We start from the raw sequence: 19,503 nt of genomic DNA on the forward strand, positions 1-19,503 counted from the left end.
ATGGAAGACGTTTGGGACGACCAGAACCCTTCCTAGAGCTGGCCGTCCAGCCAAACTGAGCTATCGGGGGAGAAGAGCCTTGGTGAGAGAGGTAAAGAAGAACCCAAAGATCACTGTGGCTGAGCTCCAGAGATGCAGTCAGGAGATGGGAGAAAGTTGTAGAAAGTCAACCATCACTGCAGCCCTCCACCAGTCGGGGCTTTATGGCAGAGTGGCCCGACGGAAGCCTCTTCTCAGTGTAAGACACATGAAAGCCTGCATGGAGTTTGCTAAAAAACACCTGAAGGACTCCAAGATGGTGAGAAATAAGATTCTCTGGTCTGATGAGACCAAAATAGAACTTTTTGGCCTTAATTCTAAGCGGTACGTGTGGAGAAAACCAGGCACTGCTCATCACCTGTCCAATACAGTCCCAACAGTGAAGCATGGTGGTGGCAGCATCATGCTGTGGGGGTGTTTTTCAGCTGCAGGGACAGGACGACTGGTTGCAATCGAGGGAAAGATGAATGCGGCCAAGTACAGGGATATCCTGGACAAAAACCTTCTCCAGAGTGCTCTGGACCTCAGACTGGGCCGAAGGTTTACCTTCCAACAAGACAATGACCCTAAGCACACAGCTAAAATAATGAAGGAGTGGCTTCACAACAACTCCGTGACTGTTCTTGAATGGCCCAGCCAGAGCCCTGACTTAAACCCAATTGAGCATCTCTGGAGAGACCTAAAAATGGCTGTCCACCAACGTTTACCATCCAACCTGACAGAACTGGAGAGGATCTGCAAAGAGGAATGGCAGAGGATCCCCAAATCCAGGTGTGAAAGACTTGTTGCATCTTTCCCAAAAAGACTCCTGGCTGTATTAGATCAAAAGGGGGCTTCTACTAAATACTGAGCAAAGGGTCTGAATACTTAGGACCATGTGATATTTCAGTTTTTCTTTTTTAATAAATCTGCAACAATGTCAACAATTCTGTGTTTTTCTGTCAGTATGGGGTGCTATGTGTACATTCATGAGGAAGAAGAATGAACCTAAATGATTTTAGCAAATGGCTGCAATATAACAAAGAGTGAAAAATTTAAGGGGGTCTGAATACTTTACGTACCCACTGTGTGTGTGTGTGTGTGTGTGTGTGTATATATATATATATATATATATATATATATATATATATATATATATATATATACACACACATAAATATATACACACACAGATATACATTTCTTTTTTTTTGCTGCTGTCTACTTCTTTAGGCTTCCCCTAAAGATGATCCGCCACACTCCTTCACCCACTCCACCCTGCCTGCACTCTTTTCTTCTCTTCTCTAACACACTATCCATTACTTTTCACTGTTGACCCCAGGTACCTGAATTCCTACACTTTTACCACCTCTTCTCTCTTACTAATCCTATCCACTTCCTTGTTCACATCTCCATCCCTTATTGCTCTAACTTGCAGCACATCCTTCCCAGCTCGGTCCTTCTGCCCGGCCAATCAGTATAAATCCTTTTCTCCTTCCTTAGTGTCCAACTTCTCAAAAAGCTCCTCATATGCCTTTTTCCTTTGCTTTTGCCACATCCCTCTTTACCTGCTCACATCACCATGTACTTTTCTCATCACTCTGTTAATCCATATTCTGCTTTGCCAACCTCTTTCTCCTTATGCTCTCCTGCACTTACTCATTCCAACACCACGTCTCTTTGGTCTTCCTTTCTATTTCCAGATGTTACACCAAGTACCTTTCTAGCGGTCTCGATTATCACTTCTGCAGTAGTTGCCCAATCATCCAGCACCTCTTCACCACCACCGAGCCCCTATCTGACCCCTTCCCTGAATCTCACATTACAGTCTACCTCCTTTAGTTTTCACCATCCTATTATTCTTTCAGTCCTCACTCTCCTCCTCTTCTTCTTCACCTCCAAAACCATCCTACAGACCACCATCCGATGCTGTCTAGCTACATGTTTCACTGGGAACACCTTACAGTCTCCAATCTCTTTCAGGTTGCATCTTTTACATTAAATATAGTCCACCTGTGTGCACTTTCCTCCACTCTTATATGTCACCCTATGATCATCCTTCTTCTGAAAATAAGTATTTACCACTGTCTTTTTTTCATCCTTATATATATATGAATTCTACAAATCAAAAGTTTAAACCCAAAGTTTAAACCCACCTCCAATGTTCCTGTCCTTCCACTTGGTCTCCTGAATACACAACATATCTACCTTTCTCCTCTCCATCATATCAGCTAACTCTCTCCCTTTATCATAGTACCAACCGGAACCTCCATTCTCCTACACTTCTCCTTTCCCTGCCATCTCTGTAGATGTCTTCCTTCTCCACCTTTGGCCAACAGTAGCCCAATTTCCACCAGTACCCTGTTGGCTAACTTTACCTGTGGTGGTCGTTGGTAACCTGGGCCTCGACCGATCTGGTATGAATTTCTGATCCGTGATCCGCATATTTGATTTGGCACATTTTACGCTGGATGCCCTTCCTAATCCAACCCTCCCCATTTATCCGGGCTTGGGACCGGTACTAAGAGTGCACTGGCTTGTGCAACCATAATGGCTGGGTTCAATATGTGTCTATAGCCTCCTGTCTAAATAAAATTACAATAAAAGTAGACAATTACTAATAAATCTACTATGGCACTGGTTTGGGCTACAAGTTTTTGTTGACATTTTGTCTGTGACACAAGTAGACTGTGAGAGAGGGTTCTTCACACTGAAGCTTGTAAAGAACATACCGTATTTTTCTGACTATAATCCGCTACTTTTTCCACCATGTTTTCCCACGAAGCGGTTAATTTATGGATTTTTCCTGGGTTTTTCCTGGTTTTACAAACGTCAAGCCAAAAAACTGAGCGACATAACATTAGACCAATGAAATTTCCAAACGGAAACGAAAAAAACGCACCTCACCTGTGTTCTGAGCTGCACGGCATCGGGTGACGAAAGATAAACTCCCAAGAGAAATACAGTGGTACCTTGACCTACGAGTTTAATTCGTTCCGTGGACGAGCTCGTATCTCAATTTGCTGGCACATCAAATCAGTTTTCCATATTGAAAATACTTAAAATGGCATTAATCCGTTCCAACCCTCACAATGACACCCTGTTTTTATGCATCATGTTATTAAATAGTAAAATACATTTCTAAATAACAAATCTTGTATAAATTCAGTTATATGGGCTTATATATGGGTGCGCTTTATTGTCCGGAAATTACGGTACTTATGACTTCTATTTATCAGAAACCCTTTAGGGAGATGCTTTTTGGAATTTTTATTACTTTATCTTTTGCTACTTGAACAAAGATATGTTCTTCTGTTTTCATCTTTTCTGCATTTTGTGTACTTTTTAAAATTTGGATTAGAGGGTTACAGGAAGGTTTGCAATGCTGGTGTTTGTTAAATACTTGGTATTTTGTTCTATGCAAGTTCATGTAAAAATATATAAATTAGGAGTATTTCACTAATTCTAAGATGCTTCTTTAAACTCTTCAGATGATATAATGTGCAATAATTTTAATTTAATAAAAAATATTATTGCTTTCTGTGGTTGCAAAATTTGCTGTTAATGGTGTGGCCTGGGTGTGAGTACTGGACTGAAATAAATGGTCTAAGCCGACCCTAGAATAGGCTGTGGCATTCAAGCAATGATTGATTGGAATTGTCTGTGACAAGAAAACATTCCCCATACCATTGCACAATCTCCACATCAAACCATGCTACATTTTTTCAGTCTTCAGCTGTTCAGTGTTACAAAGCCAGTGTCACTGCAGCATTAGCTTGTTGTAACCCCTCTGCTCCAAGCTTCTTTAACATGTAATGGATTCAGATATGCTTTTCTGCATTGTACAAAGTGGTTACTTGTAATACTTTAGACCTTCCATCATCTCAAAATAGTCTGGCCATTCATAATTAACCTAGCTCACCAACAAGCCATTTTTTGTCTGCAGAACTGCTGCTTACTGGATGTTTTAGTTCTTTAAATGTTTTTCTATATACTGTAGTGCATGTCAATCATAGGAGATAAGCAGTAATAAAATACTGAAAGCAGCCCTACTGGTACCAACAATCATGCCATGTTCATAATCACTGAGATCATATTTTTCCCCCATTCTGTTTGCTTATGCAGCCATTAGATGTTGGCCCATATCTGCATAGTATGCAGGGTTGCTACATGATAAGCTCTTTGGATAATGAGTAAATTGGTGTACAGTTGCTTAGTGAATGTACAGTACTAGTTCATGGGATAAACTAAATCATTGTAGGCTGCTGAAAGTACCTAACGCTGTGGTGCAAATTATTTTTTTGATAATATTTTTATGTATTCTTTTCATTTGTTTTATTTTATTCAAGCATTCCTATCTTTTTACACAATTCAAACTTTGCTTTGGGATTCAACACAAATATGTAAGGTTCCTCCAAAGTAACAACAGAAAAACCCTTAAAGGTTTATATATATATATATATATATATATATATATATATATATATATAAAAATTCTCTCAACGTTATTAGGACAAAGCACAGATTAACTAAAAACCTTTAATACATAATATGGTCAAACTAATATGTTAAATATAATATGTTCAAACTAAATTCGACAAATACAATGATAATCTATCTTTCAGCTATTTAAAATGGCTGTCAATTGCGTAGCAGAGAGGTGTATAGCAATAGTAAAGAAAAATGGATACCTGTTTCCGCAAAGCCTCAAAAGCAGCACTGATCGTATGCACCCTGGTCCTTTCTCTAGCATTTGCCAGGAGTCTTCGTGTCTGCTGAATTGCTTTGATCTCTGTGACGACGCCAACAGACTGTTCTTCCGATCGTTTCCCAAGTGAGTCGGTAGGGTCAAGACTGTTATGGAGGTATGAACCAAGAGAGGTTGAGCAGAGAGCCCTTTCGGAGCGTTTGCACAACAGAATACGTGACTGTGGATGGCAATTTGTAGGAATGGCTTGCTGATTATCAAAGACTGAAACTTGTAGGGATGCCGAGTCGTTTCTGCTTTTAAATGCTGTCTCTGAAACTGGCCATAGTGGTGTTTCCGTTTCATTCGTAATCTGTGATGGCAAAGTATACATTTTCATATCAAGCGCAGTATTTAAAATGTCCGGTTGTTGTCTGTAGTCTTCAGCTGTATCGAAATGCTCTAACTTTTTATCACGTGTTTTTCCATAAACTTCCTTTAGCAAAGGTCCCATTGAGTCGATGCTTGTTTTAGAGTGAGGGGAAAGCTTTTCCCCATGTTTAACAGAATCCCGCACCTTTCGTTTATACTTCTTATATCCGTCAGTTGGATTACATCGATCCATATTTACAGGATTTTTCTTCATTTCCGAACACTTACAGTCTGTTACTATCTCGTAAACTTGCTTCAGCTGTTACTAGTGTTTCCTCTAGTCCCGGCATAAGTCAGAAAGAAATCAGTGTTATGTTGTAGAAAGAGCACGCTGCCGTTTTCCGAGCTTTCTGAGTCCCGTCGAGAGTCAAACAGGCATTGCCTGAATTTTTCATTCGTATTCACATAAAAGCCCCTGCTGGCGAGACCGTTACCCCGCCTGCAGGCGGAGACTGCCCAAAATAAATGAGGTTCATTGAATGCGGAAGTACACTCAGTAACATTAAACCGAAAAGTTTACAATTGTAATATAACAGTGCTGCAGTTGTTGGGCTGCACATAGGTGACTGCTTCAACAAATCTGTGAAATGTAAAGCTAATTAAGGCAGAGTATAACCAATAAAAAGCAGCCTGTCAAATGAAATAGTAAATACATATTTTGACATTTCTGTAGTCATAAATTAAACAACGGAAAATCTATAAAACTGTTTGTACGTTTGTGTGTGTGTGTGTGTGCGTGTGTGCGTGTGCGTGTGCGCAAACGAAATTTGTGTAGGTGTAAGCAGAAATCTGTTAGCCTGGATTTTATATTTAATCAATTTAATTTCAACATATGTAAATTATTTAAGATTGGGTGTATTAGTATCAAATGTAAGTAAACTCTACTGCTTCTGTAGACATATTTAAATGTGTGAATAATTTTAAGTTTAATGGATTCAAATTAATAATGTTTATACTGAATACACCCCCCGCCTCCCACACTGGTCAGCTGTTTCAAAGTGAGGTGACGCCATTTTTATGTGCAGTTGCATATGCTTTCTTAGAGCTATTGCTGCGTAGTTAGATTATAAATGTTTTAGTCGGTTTTTGTTATTATTTTGAATCAAAAGGCTGTTTTCTGAGTACTGAAAAACATTTCAATGTTTCAAGTAGTGTTTCACTGTTTTTGCTCATGTGTGGGCCCCTATTGAACACCTAATAGGCAAATTCGACAGACATAATTTGTCATGACACCAATTGTTAATTTGGTTTATTCTCGTTTTCTTCATCAAAAAGATTTTTGTAAATCGTGAAAATACATTTTGTCCGTTAGCCTGCAATATTTCGAGCTCTACCGCTGCGCTCTCTCCGAAGCGCACCTCGGATATCTCTTCTCCCTTCTACAGTCCCATGATAGGACTGTGTGGACCTCGCCCCTCCAGGGCGTACCACGGATATTGCATTCTCTGATTCTATGGACTGTCGTGAGTGTATATCTTTGTACCACTTCTATATTAAACATACAGCGACTTATACTCCGGCTTTCGCGTTCATCGCTGCATGACAGAATAACAGACCTTAAAAAAACATGATCGGGTTACCTCTGTGGTCTTTCGCTCCTCGCGATTTTTGCTCGCCGGCTCTAGAACATGCAAGTACGGCTGGGCCACGCCCCCCCGAAAGTGCGATGGAATTCCCGGCACGCTTCTCCGGCAAAATGGCAGAGTGGGGTGGATTTATACGGAGCGTCTGCAAATATATGGATTTGTATTCGTCCTTTTACCCCACTGAAAGAGCCAAAGTTGCGCTTCACATCTCTCGCCTGTCTGGGGACTCTCTCTCTCTCGCCAGTAAGTTGTGGAGCGCGGCGGGAGTCGATTTCAGCTCATGCACCCACTTAATCAGACTTCTCATGGGGATGTTCGGGATGACTACGGCGGATCTACATTACAGCCCCCTCGATTCTGGAAGGGCTCTGCTCCAGTACTCTGCTAAGCGCTCCTCTTCGCTCCAGTGTTCCGCCAAGGGCGCCACTCCGCTCCAGTGTTCTGCCGAGGGCGCCGCTCCGCTCTAGTGTTCGCCGAGGGCGCCGCTCCGCTCCAGAGCTCCTCAGACCACTCGGATCCAGTGTCCCGCTAAGGGTGCCGTGACATCACCGCCTGACCGCGAAAGGGACTCACATCATGCAGTCATAGCAGCTCTCGATGCTATTGAAACAGGCCATCATTAGGCTTTAAAAATAAAACAACATCAGAGAGATAACAGGATTGACTAAATCAACATTTGGCACATTCAAAAAAAAGAATGCACTGGTGAGCTCAGCAACATGGAAATACCTGTATGGCCATGGAAGACAACAGTGATGGATGACTCAGCATCATCTCTATGGTAAAGAAATACCCCTTCAAGCAAGAAAAGACCATACAAAGGCATATACAGAGGGTTCACCACAAGGTGCAAACCATTCATAAGCCTCAAGAAGAGACCAGAGAAAGATCATCTAAAGCAGAAATATTAAATTCCACATGTCCATACATCTGATTCTGTACTATTTTGGACCTATGTGACGGATGTAAACTTTCGTGCTATGACCATTAGTTGCCATGGTAGATAATCCTCTCAGGGTAATTTTCACACCCAAGATATATTTGCATTTCACACCAATAGCTCTTTCATGTCAGGGTCGACATAAAACCTTTTTATTTGTATCAACTCTTTTAGCCCATCCCAAAATCTTAACAGGTATTGGGCCAGCATATGTATTTGCTTCTATTTTATTGGTTGGGCTTAAAGTTCAGCCCACCCATATCCCAGAAATGTAGGCATGCTTATATACCTTACAGACCTTCTATATTATTTATAAAATGTAAATGCTCAGAATGTGATGGAATTTAGATATCTTTTATTAAAAGAATTAAAACATTTGAAATATCCTAATTATAAGTATAAATTACACAAAATATAAAGATTAACAATAAAATATGGAATATAAAACAAATATAAATAAAAAATATAAAAATAATACTAAAAAAGTAAAAAGAAAAAATAAGTAAATATCAGAACTTAGAACAATAGAGGTACATGAAATTATAGTTAAATAAATAAACTCTCGTCTGATTCTGTGTCTGCCATGTCACCCTGTGCCATCACACGGAAGTGAGAATAGCCTACTTCCAGTTATTTCTGTAGCACCTGGCACAAAAGCTGACAGTTGTGGGCTTCTGAGCAGAGACGGTTTAACAACCCACATCAATAATGCCATCTTTTTATTAGACAAAGAGTTGATCAAGAGTTCCAGAGACATCTTTCTACATCTGTCTGGATGACCTTACCCCTGGACTCCAGCAATTGCAAAACATAACAGAAACTTAACCAGTGCCAACCACTGAAAAAGCTAATAGGGTCAGAGCAGACACAGTCTTTAAAACAGTACAGGGTCTTAACACAGGCAAACAGAGCAATGCAGGCAGAGACAGAAACAAATCCAAAAAAACAGTCCAAAAATCAGGGGCAAACAGGGCAACAAAGGCAGAGCAAAAAAACAAAAACAGTCCAGATTCCAAAACCGAGTAATAGGGAGACCAAGCAGAACATGGATCAGGATCATCAACAGGAACCAGAACAAGTAAATTGGTAAAAGAACTCTTAGGGACTTAAAAAGCCGCTTAGATAGTCTGGCCACAAGTAAATGTCTTTTTTGGTCTTAAATAACCAGTGATGGGGGAAAAACAGCAGTGGTATTGAACTGGAAATGCATGCCTTGAGCCCGGAAGATCCTGACAGTACCCCCCTCCACGGCCGTCTGCAGGCGGCCCCATTTTGTCCGTTGTCTGGGTAGTAAGTAGTGGCAGACAGAAGAGGCAAGGGCTAACAACCCTTGGAGAGAAGGTCTGGAGAGGGAATTAATAGATTGCTAGCCGACAAGATGGCGGCGCGGCAGTAATTCGCAGCGGCCTCTCCGGATCCAAAAATGGTGCTTTCGCCATATTTAGCCCGACCTTTTACAATACATGGACACCAGAGTCAGCTGTGTTCATGTGTACGACCACCAGACACTGTTACGGTACAAGAATCATGCAACCAACAATCTGCATGATGAAGTTATTATTAACCTTTGCGACCATGGCTTGCTACGACCTCGGCCACAAAAACCAGGCCCCCAGCCCTCGGTGTCACCTGATGTCGGTGGCTGGGAGAGGGGACGTCGGAAGCGCTGCTCGAGGAAGCGGAAGCACACACCTGTCACACACACTTTTTACTCACCTGCCATCAGGAAAATGGTTCCGAAGCATTCGGGCAGCCACATCAAGACTGTGCAACAGTTTTTTCCTGCAAGCCATTAGGCATCTCAATACACAAAACTGAAATGGAACTCACACACACACATACACACACACACACACACACACACACACACTCAAATGTGCGTTACCGAACTGTACAACCTAAACTTAACACACACTCATTAATCATTACTCATCTCAATCTAAATCCATTCCACCATCATTTATTTATTATTTATACTTGACTGCATTACTGTTTACATGCTGTTTTTGCACCTTTGACTGTATTATACTATTCTGTTTACATGCTGTCTTTTGCACCTCTTGCACCTCTGTTTTTTGCACTGCAGGTGCCGATGCCCGTTCCTCAGCACCCCTGGTCGAATCTGGGGATTGATTTCGTCAAAGACCTACCCCAGTCCGGAGGCAACGCATGCATTCTGGTGGTGGTGGACCGCTTCTCGAAGGCCTGCCGCTTCATTTCCCTGAAGGGGTTACCGACGGCCCTCGAAATGGCTGAGGCCCTGTTTCATCATGTTTTTAGGTGCATTGGTCTGCCGGAGGAGATCGTCTCGGACCGTGGCCCGCAGTTCACATCGTGGGTTTGGAGGGCCTTCTTCCCGCTCTTGGGGGTGTCATGAACCTGTCTTCTGGTTACCACCCGCAGTCGAATGGCCAGGCGGAACGAAAGATACAGGAGCTAAACAGGTACCTCCGCACCTACTGCAGCCAGGACCAGGGGGATTGGAGCCGCTTCCTGCCATGGGCTGGGTATGCCCAGAACTCCCTCCACCAGGACAGCACGGGTCTTACTCCTTTTCAGTGTGTGCTGGGGCACGTGTCCTTGCTCAAACCCTGTGTGTCCTCTCTTTCTCGTCCTCCAGGTGGCCCCTCGGTGCCCGCTCAGCCAGAGGTAGTGGACCATCTTACGGCATAGGAGCCTCAGCCTCAGGTCCCTTGTTGACAGCCACACCCGATCCCCTGGAAGAAAGCGTGGTTTGGTCTGCCTACAGACCGTGTCTACATGGTGCGGGAGGTGCTGGACTCCCAACGGTGCGGGGGTCACCTCGAGTACTTGGTGGCCTGGCAGGGTTACGGTCCGGAGGAGCGGTCTTGGGTACTCAGGCAGAACGTGCTGGATCCCGCGCTGCTGGCGGAGTTTCACGCCTCACATCTGCTTCGCCCGGCGCTTCGGGGTCGGCCTCGTCGCAGGGTCCGGGCGTCCGGTGCCGCCCCTGGGGCAGGGGGTGGTGTCAGGGAGCTCCCTGCTCCTTCTCCTGTGCGTGCCCCGCCCGCACGGAGCTCTTCGCCCAACTACTGATGTGGATCACCTGAGGCTCATTCACTCACTAATCACCTGCCTATTTAAACCCCTCACTTCCACACACCCACCGTCCATTATTGTTCGTACATGTGTGTTGTTCCCCTTCGTTTGGTTTCAGTTACGCTTCCCCGTTTCGCTCAGCTCCGCGCTTCCCTTCGTGCACCATTGGACTTACCTTCACGACCCGCCTTGCATGCGGTTCGGGACTCTGTGGGCAGCGCTCCGGTAAACGCACCACTGGATATCTCTTTTGCAAGTGTTTGTGTTAGCATTGCCTGGGATTTGACATTAAACATTGTTTTGCTTTACTTCCGCCTCAGCTTCTCGCATTACAAATATATTTGTTTGAATTTAATAGCTGTTTTTTTATTTCCATTCCACAATGGCGGACAGAGGAGAAGAGATTGATTTGGTCACAGATATATTTACAATCACATTATGGATTTTTCAAGAAAAGCTAAAAATTATAAGGAAAGGTCCCAAAAAAAAGTTAATATTTTATTGAAATATTTATACATTTGTGTTTTCTTTACTGTAGAATTTGCACAAAAACATGCAATTTGCAATTTAAATACCCAAGAAAACCTTAATGCACCAAAAGATTAACAAAGATTCACAGACCCCCAGGTAATTTTATGAGGTTAATATAGATGCTTCTGCTACAGATGATGTATGTGGGTGGTGCAGCTGTGGCTCTAGTGAAAGGAGGCTTGTTGAATTGTCTTAATCGGTTTGCTCTGTTACAGTATACTGGGTTTTGTATAATATTGGTTTCTATAGCAGTGGTGTCGATGATTATATTAAAAGGTGGACTGACTCAGGTAGGCCACTACTGAAGGCCTATGTGTGAAATGCATTGCCCACCACTAATTAACAAAGATCTATAAGCAGTAAAGACTGAGAGATCTCCTCAAGAAGGCAGCTGCTACCTATCTTGCTATGCTGGTATACAGTCACTCCACTGCTGTCCGATTCAGCTTTTTATGGGGAGACAACTTTAAACAACAATGGTGGCATTCAGCTTTGTATATTAAGTATTGTATCAATATTATCTCATAGTGATAAAATGTTGCACTGCAAGATGAAGTATGACTAACTGTTGGTTGTCTGATGATTTAAAGATTAAAACTGATCTTCAATATCTTTGTCCATGATGGGATATAGGGAATGTGATGATAGTGTTGCAAAAAAGCAGAGTATTTGTTACCTTCAACATTGCATTTGTTGAAAGGCCAGCTGCTGTAGCAAACTGTAATGCAGCAAAACAAATGCTCTCTATGTTGCAGTGGCAAAAAAATTGACATGATGTCAGAAGAATTGCAAAACATATTAAGCCTTTACAAATGGTGACAATGACCAGCTGCAGGATGCAAACAATATTTACTTAGGTAATTGCCATATCAGTTAAAAATTAATCGGAAAATTATGACAGTTTAAGAATATGATTTGAATAAATTGATTCTGCATCTCTGAAGCACAAATTGAAAACACATTTTTACCCATAACCCACAATCTACAGGAGCAGTACAATGTTTGAGTAATTTTCACTGGCATGATTAAGGTTTGTGCAGCACATAGAGGACTAAATAATAAAATACATATAATATACTGAACCCTCTATGTTGGCTAGAGCATTTGCTGGCTGAATTCCTAGAACAACTAAAACAATTACCTATTTGCACATCTATAAAATAGATTTTAAAAAAAATTATAATAAATACAGGTCTTCTATTTGAGAGAAATCTGATAATAAAAGGAAAACATAACATAAATACTAAAATGTTGTAATGAATAAAAGATTCAGTACAAAGTTTGAGAACCACCACCAGTGAGTGGCTAGGCCACAAATCAACCAACCATAAACTGTATATACTCAAGAAGCATACTCATGCACAGAATATGCCATCATTCACTTGGTGAGACTCGACCATTGTCATTGTGATTCATGGGGATTTTTTTTCATGTGTCACGCTTCACTACATTACCAACCCTCCACCAGTTACCAGAGAGAACAGAATGTTGGATCATTTGCACACAACATCGAATAGTGCATATATATATATATATATATATATATATATATATATATATATATATATATATATATATATATATATATATATATATATATTTTTTTTTTTTATCTCCTCTGTAGAAGCTGCCCAATTATTGCCTTATTGCCTGTGCTGGCTGTTCAAAAGTGCCAAATACTGCTCATCACTGTGCATAAACCATTTCAGATGATTATGTAACTGTATGTGATGCTAACCAGTGGACAATAACAACCCAGTGACCACATCTAGAAGACATCTGGAAAAGATGTAAGCTATTTAAAATAGATAATTTTTACTTTAAGCTTGTTAATTGGGTTAAATGTCACTGATTTGGACAGTTTCAAAAACATGCACAAAAAATCACCTACACCAATAGACTTAGCAAATGAACTGAAAATGACCTCAGACTGAGAATAAGCTAACACTAGACAAAGTGCTATGACTACTGTAGTGTCAGGCTGCTAGGGCCAGCAAGGCCTTAACAGATGGCTTCAGAATCAGAATCAGTGACGTATTTAATATATTTTCTCTATGAATATGTATTCAATTATTTCCAATAGTCAATATTTTTTATTTTATATCTTGTCTCTCAGTTATGCTGCTTTCTGTAGTGTATGTTTATGTCAGAGTTTTCATCCTATCATATTTCAACCATCATGTGTTGCCAGGGTCAAAATCTGCATTGAGACATAGACAATCAGCAGTGCAGGGCATGTATAAAATAAAACAGACATATCAATGAAGCTGTTGCTTTAATCAGTCAGATTTTATGTTATGTTAGAAGGCATGCAATAAATATTGCCATTTTCATGTCTTTGAATGGATGGTCAGAAAGTGCCAGTCAGAGTATTATACTGCACATATATTCATGTAGACTTCACACCTTTTTTGTTCCACAATGGCTGATAGAGGAGAAGAAAGTAATTTGTTTTCAGATTTAATGACAAGGGGGGAGGCCTAAGAGTGAAATGCATGGCTCACCTCTACTGTATTGCTAGCTAGTCACGTTTTCAACTAGCCATTTCTGATAAAGGTCTTGAATGGAAGGTGTTTTATGTTTACATTTGGCCACCAATCTCTGTATCTGTATTTTTATATAGCTGTTTTTATATAGCAAGACAATCATGCACCACAAATTATGCAGTCCCTCCCTGCAGTCCAGCATCTGTCAGCTGGGAATAGTAGCATTTAAATCTGGAATAGATTTGCACAGTCAAACTTTTGTTTCAAAAGAAATAACATGATGATGAAGGCAGATAAAATGGTCCGTTTTAGTGTTTCCTGTTCTCTCTCCAGAAATACTGAACTAAATAATAGTTGGAATTAAACAGGGCTGCTGATTCTGTTGGAACTCAGAACCCGTCTCTGAGCAGACACATCAAGAGTGGATTCTTTGTTTCAGTTAATTCCCAATGTAGCACTCTTAATAAAATAAAATGAAATAGACCTCAAAAGCCAATGAAAAATCTTCAGTCTTGGATGAGGAAGAGCAAAAACTTCTTTATTCCAAACACGTTCTGATGAGCCCATAGAAGGTGGTCACTTCATCACATCAAAATGATCAAGCGCACACACAGTTTGCACACACTCATTCTTATACCCTGGTGTTACATGACACCTTTACTTTTTTTCCTATTTTCTTCATCCTAGCAAAGTCCCCTTCCTGTGATTCCATATTTGGGTTTTCCTGTTCCCCCATCACCCTTATTTACGGCCTTTTCTCTATGTCACTTAAGAAAAGAATGTGTATACAACTATCACCCCCTCTAGTAGAGCCAGGCACCGCTCCCTCGTGCTCTCAGGTTTTTATGCGTGGACAACCATTTTGCGGCCTACTTTATCTTCCCTACATCTACTCTGTGTAAGTGTTTTGCTTTTATAATGCTATTTGCTATTCCATTTTTATTAAACCAAGCTATATTATTTTACTTAAATTGTCTATTTGTATATGTTTAACTACATTATTCTACGTGGTTATGTTAGTGTCTAGGTCATACTTCATTTATATTATCTGAACTGACTGTTGCATAATGTGTTAAGCTTCACAACTATAAAGATTGTAAGCTTATTACTTTTGTTGTTACATGCACATATTAGTTGTATGTTTTTAGTCATTGTGATCTCTGTTTGTTTCTTTTATTCAGCTCCAACTTACAGACGTCCTGGGACATCTCTTAGGAGCATTCTTCACTAACAGCATCATAAATCTCACCTCTTCTCTGCACAATAAACATGCTTAAGCCTTGTATGTTGTTCTTTCTTGTCTATCCAACAAACATATATGTCACATAACACAAAAATAAAAATTTTACATTGAGTTTTTTGGCACATGTAGTTTTCTTCTGACTCAGATACTTTACGTATCGCAGGGGGTCTCGTTGGAGCCCTGGAAGAGGTTACTAGCACTTTACCAGGTGCTCGTATGTTGACATCCATGAAAGAAAATTATAAATCCACATGATGATCCAAAGATCGGAATCCAAACGTCTGTTAGGGCATAACGTCCACAATAATCAAAGTAAAATAATCATAATAGCAGTACATCAGTGACACATAGACCCAGGATTTGAAGAAAAATATGATTGCATCAAAATCAAACACAGATTAATTGCATCAGAATCGACAAAATCCAGAAGGTAAAAATAAATGAACAAAAATCGACTAAAATCGAAAACAGCAAGTAGAATACAAAACAAAAACAGCCACCAAAAACTCGACTCAAAAAATCGCCTAAGATCAGTGAAATCGACTAAAATCTTTGAAAATGCAAAAAAACCAAACATTGACCGAAATTTACATCACTCCCCCATCACGACAGCATCGAATAAGCCTAATCACAACATGATGAACCAGAAGTGGGCGAAAAACCCTGACAGCAGCCAATTTTCATGGAAAATTCCCACCCTGCCCGCCAGTGGCACGACAGTGGCTTCACCACCAAGGTCATCCTCAGTCGTGATTGTACAGGTAGCTAAAACATAACACATAAGAAAACAAAACCGGACAAAAAATACGCAGTCCAGTGCAAAGTGGTGGAACTATGGAATGGGAGATATGCGTTTGATCCAGTGCGGCAGGAGAGAGAACATAGCCACAGAAGGTGATGGTGTAGTACGTCACAAAGGTGCGGTGCATAATGAAGTCCGGGAACGCACGGACCTCTGAATGTGCCCAAGTCGAAGCGATACCCCTCAGCACACGCGTCGACGTATGCATACACACCTAAGTCCACCAGCAGCCATGTTCCTGTACACAGCATGAAATACTCACAACAACAACATGATTAATACGATATAATCTTAAACGAAACATATAAAGGATATAGTGTTTTCGATCAAAGAGAGTGATATAGAGTAGAAAAATCAGTAGTCATGTCACTACATCAAAAATTAGTAACCAAGCACAAGTATATACATTTACAAGGATACGTTCCTTAAAAACCTTTTTATTTAACTTTTTAAAACTTTTTAAAACTTTTTAAACTTTTTATTTAACCTTCTATTTTAACTTTTTTTTTTTTTACTTGACTAGGGCCGAAAAAAAAACCCTTCATCCACATCCACGTAGATATTCTGATCCACAGCTGCAGAGCCGTCATCTGTGGAAAACTCCTGTCCTGTAACTTCATACACTGGGAGCTGTATGTATTGTCCAAACAATGAGTGCACAGTCTCGCTAATGAGAGTGCATTTTCATCAACGCTAGTGAAATAGCCTGTACCCAATTCAAATCTGTACTTGCACAAATTTTCTCCTTTAACACACCATTGGCTCTCTCAACCATTCCCTGTGATTGTGGATGATAAACACAACCCATTATTTGCTTGATACACAGAGCTTCTGATATTGACTTAATCACGTTATTCAGAAAATGCGGTCCATTGTCAGAACTCACCTTATCAGGTATTCCAAACCTTGGAAATGACCAAAAACCTAGATACAGTCATTCTTAGCTGTAGTTATTGCCTCCACCTATCTGCTAAAACGATCTATCACCACCAAATGTATCTCTTTCCTTCCTTCCTGTCTGTCATGTCCACAAAATCCATCATCAAATGTTTAAATGGTCCCCTTGGTTCAGGTATGTGCTGCACATAGATCACAGGACCTCAGGAATTTGTCCACCATACTGGCCAGGTATGGCGACCACCAATTCCTTCGGATTGTGTCCATGATCTCCCTATGATTAAAGTGATCTACCCCATGTGCTTCATTAATGAGCATTGACAAAAGAGCTATAGGTGCCACCCATACCCCATCAATGCTTCTCCATAACCCTGTGTTGAGATCTTGTACTGCACCTCGTTTCTTCCACATCTCCTTCTCCTCCCCACTTGCTACATCCTGGTTTTCCTAAAGATCTTTCTCTGTCACCTGTCCCCATTCTTCCTCCTTCTCATCAGAATGATCAAAAAACACTGTTTGTCCTGTTCTTTCCTTTTTTATCATGTTGTCTGAGGCTGGGAGTTCTAGCCTTCCTTTAATCCGTCCTCCTGTTATGTCTAGTTGTATGTCATGATATTCTTTTCCTTCCTTTATCACTAGGTAGATGCCAACCACCTTAGGTTTCTTCATTTCATAATATCGCGATGGTCTTTTCTGTTCCTCAGACTCCTCAAATGGTGGGGCTAAAGCCTTTTCTGACCCTTTTTCTTCTTTACCTTCTTTTCCCTTCTCCTAGGTTTTCCCATGTGATCTCAGCCTTTTTCCCTCATATTCAAACCATTCTATGATATCTAATTTCTTTTTTGTTTTTTCTCTCTTCTTTCTTAATTTCTCCCCAACATTCTAACCTGGTTCTCATTATATCACACTTTTCTTTATTAAATGTTCCTTCTTCTGGCCATTTTTTCATGTACTTTCTGATCTCTTTTTCCGCTCCTTTGTGTTTTAGAATTATCACATCCACAGGTGTGATCGTGGATTTTTCTGCACTCATGATGCACCCTTTTCTCGCTCTGCTCGCTTCTCTACGGTGCCCTGGATGTCTATTTTCGTCTAACCACTTCAGGTGGGCGTTTACCCGTCCCACTTTTACACAAGGTCGTGTTGGATTCTTCCAACTCTATCCCCCAAATAAGTTAATTTTGTCGATTAGAATTGAGGTTAAGTGTTATGCTTTTATAACGCTATTTGCTATTCCATTTTTATTAAATCAAGCTATATTATTTTACTTAAATTGTCTATTTGTATATGTTTAACTACAACCCAGCCATTATGGATGCACAAGCCAGTGCACTCTTAGTGCCGGTCCCAACCCCGGGTAAATGGGAAGGGGTTGCGTTAGGAAGGGCATCCAGCGTAAAACATGTGCCAAATCAAATATGCGGATCACAAATGAGAATTTCATACCGGATCGGTCGAGGCCCGGGTTAACAACAACCGCCACAGGTATCGTTAGCCGACAGGGTACCGGTGGAAATTGGGCTACTGTTGGCCGAAGGAGGAGGAGGAGAGGAGGAAGACGTCTACGGAGACGGCAGTGTAGGAGAGTGGAGGTTCGGGTTGGTACTTTAAATGTTGGTACTATGACGGGTAAAGGGAGAGAGGTAGCTGACATGATGGAGAGGAGAAAGGTAGATATGTTGTGTGTTCAGGAGACCAAGTGGAAAGGGAGTAAGGCCAGGAACATTGGAGGTGGGTTTAAACTGTTTTATCATTGTGTGGATGGAAAGAGAAATGGTGTAGGGGTGATTCTGAAGGAAAAGTACAGTAAGAGTGTAGTGGAGGTGAAGAGAGTTTCTGATAGGGTGATGATCGTGAAGGTGGAAGTTGAAGGAATGATGATAAATGTCATCAGTGCCTATGCTCCACAAGTGGGCTGTGAGATGGAGGAGAAGGAAAGATTTTGGAGTAAGTTAGATAAAGTGGTAGATGGTGTACCTAGGAAAGAACGATTGGTGATTGGGGCAGACTTTAATGGGCATGTAGGTGAAGGGAACAGAGGTGATTAGGAGGTGATGGGTAGGTATGATTTTAAGGAGAGGAATGTGGAAGGGCAAATGGTGGTAGATTTTGCTAAAAGGATGGAAATGGCAGTGGTGAACACTTATTTTAAGAAGAAGGAGGATCATAGGGTGACGTATAAGAGTGGAGGAAGGTGCACACAGGTGGACTATGTGCTATGCAGAAGATGCAACCTGAAGGAGATTGGAGACTGTAAGGTGTTGGCAGGGGACAGTGTAGCTAGACAGCATCGGATGGTGGTCTGTAGGATGGTTTTGGAGGCGGAGAAGAAGAGGAGGAGAGTGAGGACTGAAAGAAGAATAAGATGGTGGAAACTTAAGGAGGAAGAGTGTAGTGTGAGGTTCAGGGAAGAGGTCAGACAGAGGCTCGGTGGTGTTGAGGAGGTGTTGGATGATTGCCGTTGGGCAACTACTGCAGGAGTGATGAGGGAGGCAGCTAGAAAAGTACTTAGTGTGACATCTGGAAATAAAAAGCAAGACAAGGAGACGTGGTGGTGGAATGAGGAAGTGCAGGAAAGCATAACGAGAAAGAGATTGGCAAAACAGAAGTGGAATAGACAGAGTGATGAGCAAAGTAGGCAGGAGTACAAGGAGATGCGGCAGCAGGTAAAGAGGGATATGGCGAAAGCCAAGGAAAAGACATATGAGGAGCTGTATGAGAGGTTGGACACTAAGGAAGGAGAAAAGGATTTATACCAATTGGCCAGGCAGAGGGACCGAGCTGGGAAGGATGTACTGCAAGTTAGAGCAGTAAAGGATGG

The 19,503-nt window shown here is 41.3% G+C and overlaps 1 protein-coding gene across 1 annotated transcript in view; it reads right to left on the reverse strand.

Moving 5' to 3' along the window:
* The window catches only part of atoh8 (atonal bHLH transcription factor 8), a 22,266-nt gene extending 16,663 nt beyond the window's left edge, over positions 1-5,603 (reverse strand). Inside the window, exon 1 of the mRNA XM_083560448.1 lies at positions 4,710-5,603. Coding sequence (XP_083416574.1) covers positions 4,710-5,351 — 642 coding nt within the window. The 5' untranslated portion in view covers positions 5,352-5,603. The remainder of the gene's footprint in view (positions 1-4,709) is intronic.
* Between the last annotated feature and the right edge of the window lie 13,900 nt (positions 5,604-19,503).

The sequence above is a fragment of the Silurus aristotelis genome (genome assembly GCF_946808225.1).
Source record: "Silurus aristotelis genome assembly, chromosome: 14".
In the NCBI taxonomy this organism is placed as follows: Eukaryota; Metazoa; Chordata; class Actinopteri; order Siluriformes; family Siluridae; genus Silurus; species Silurus aristotelis.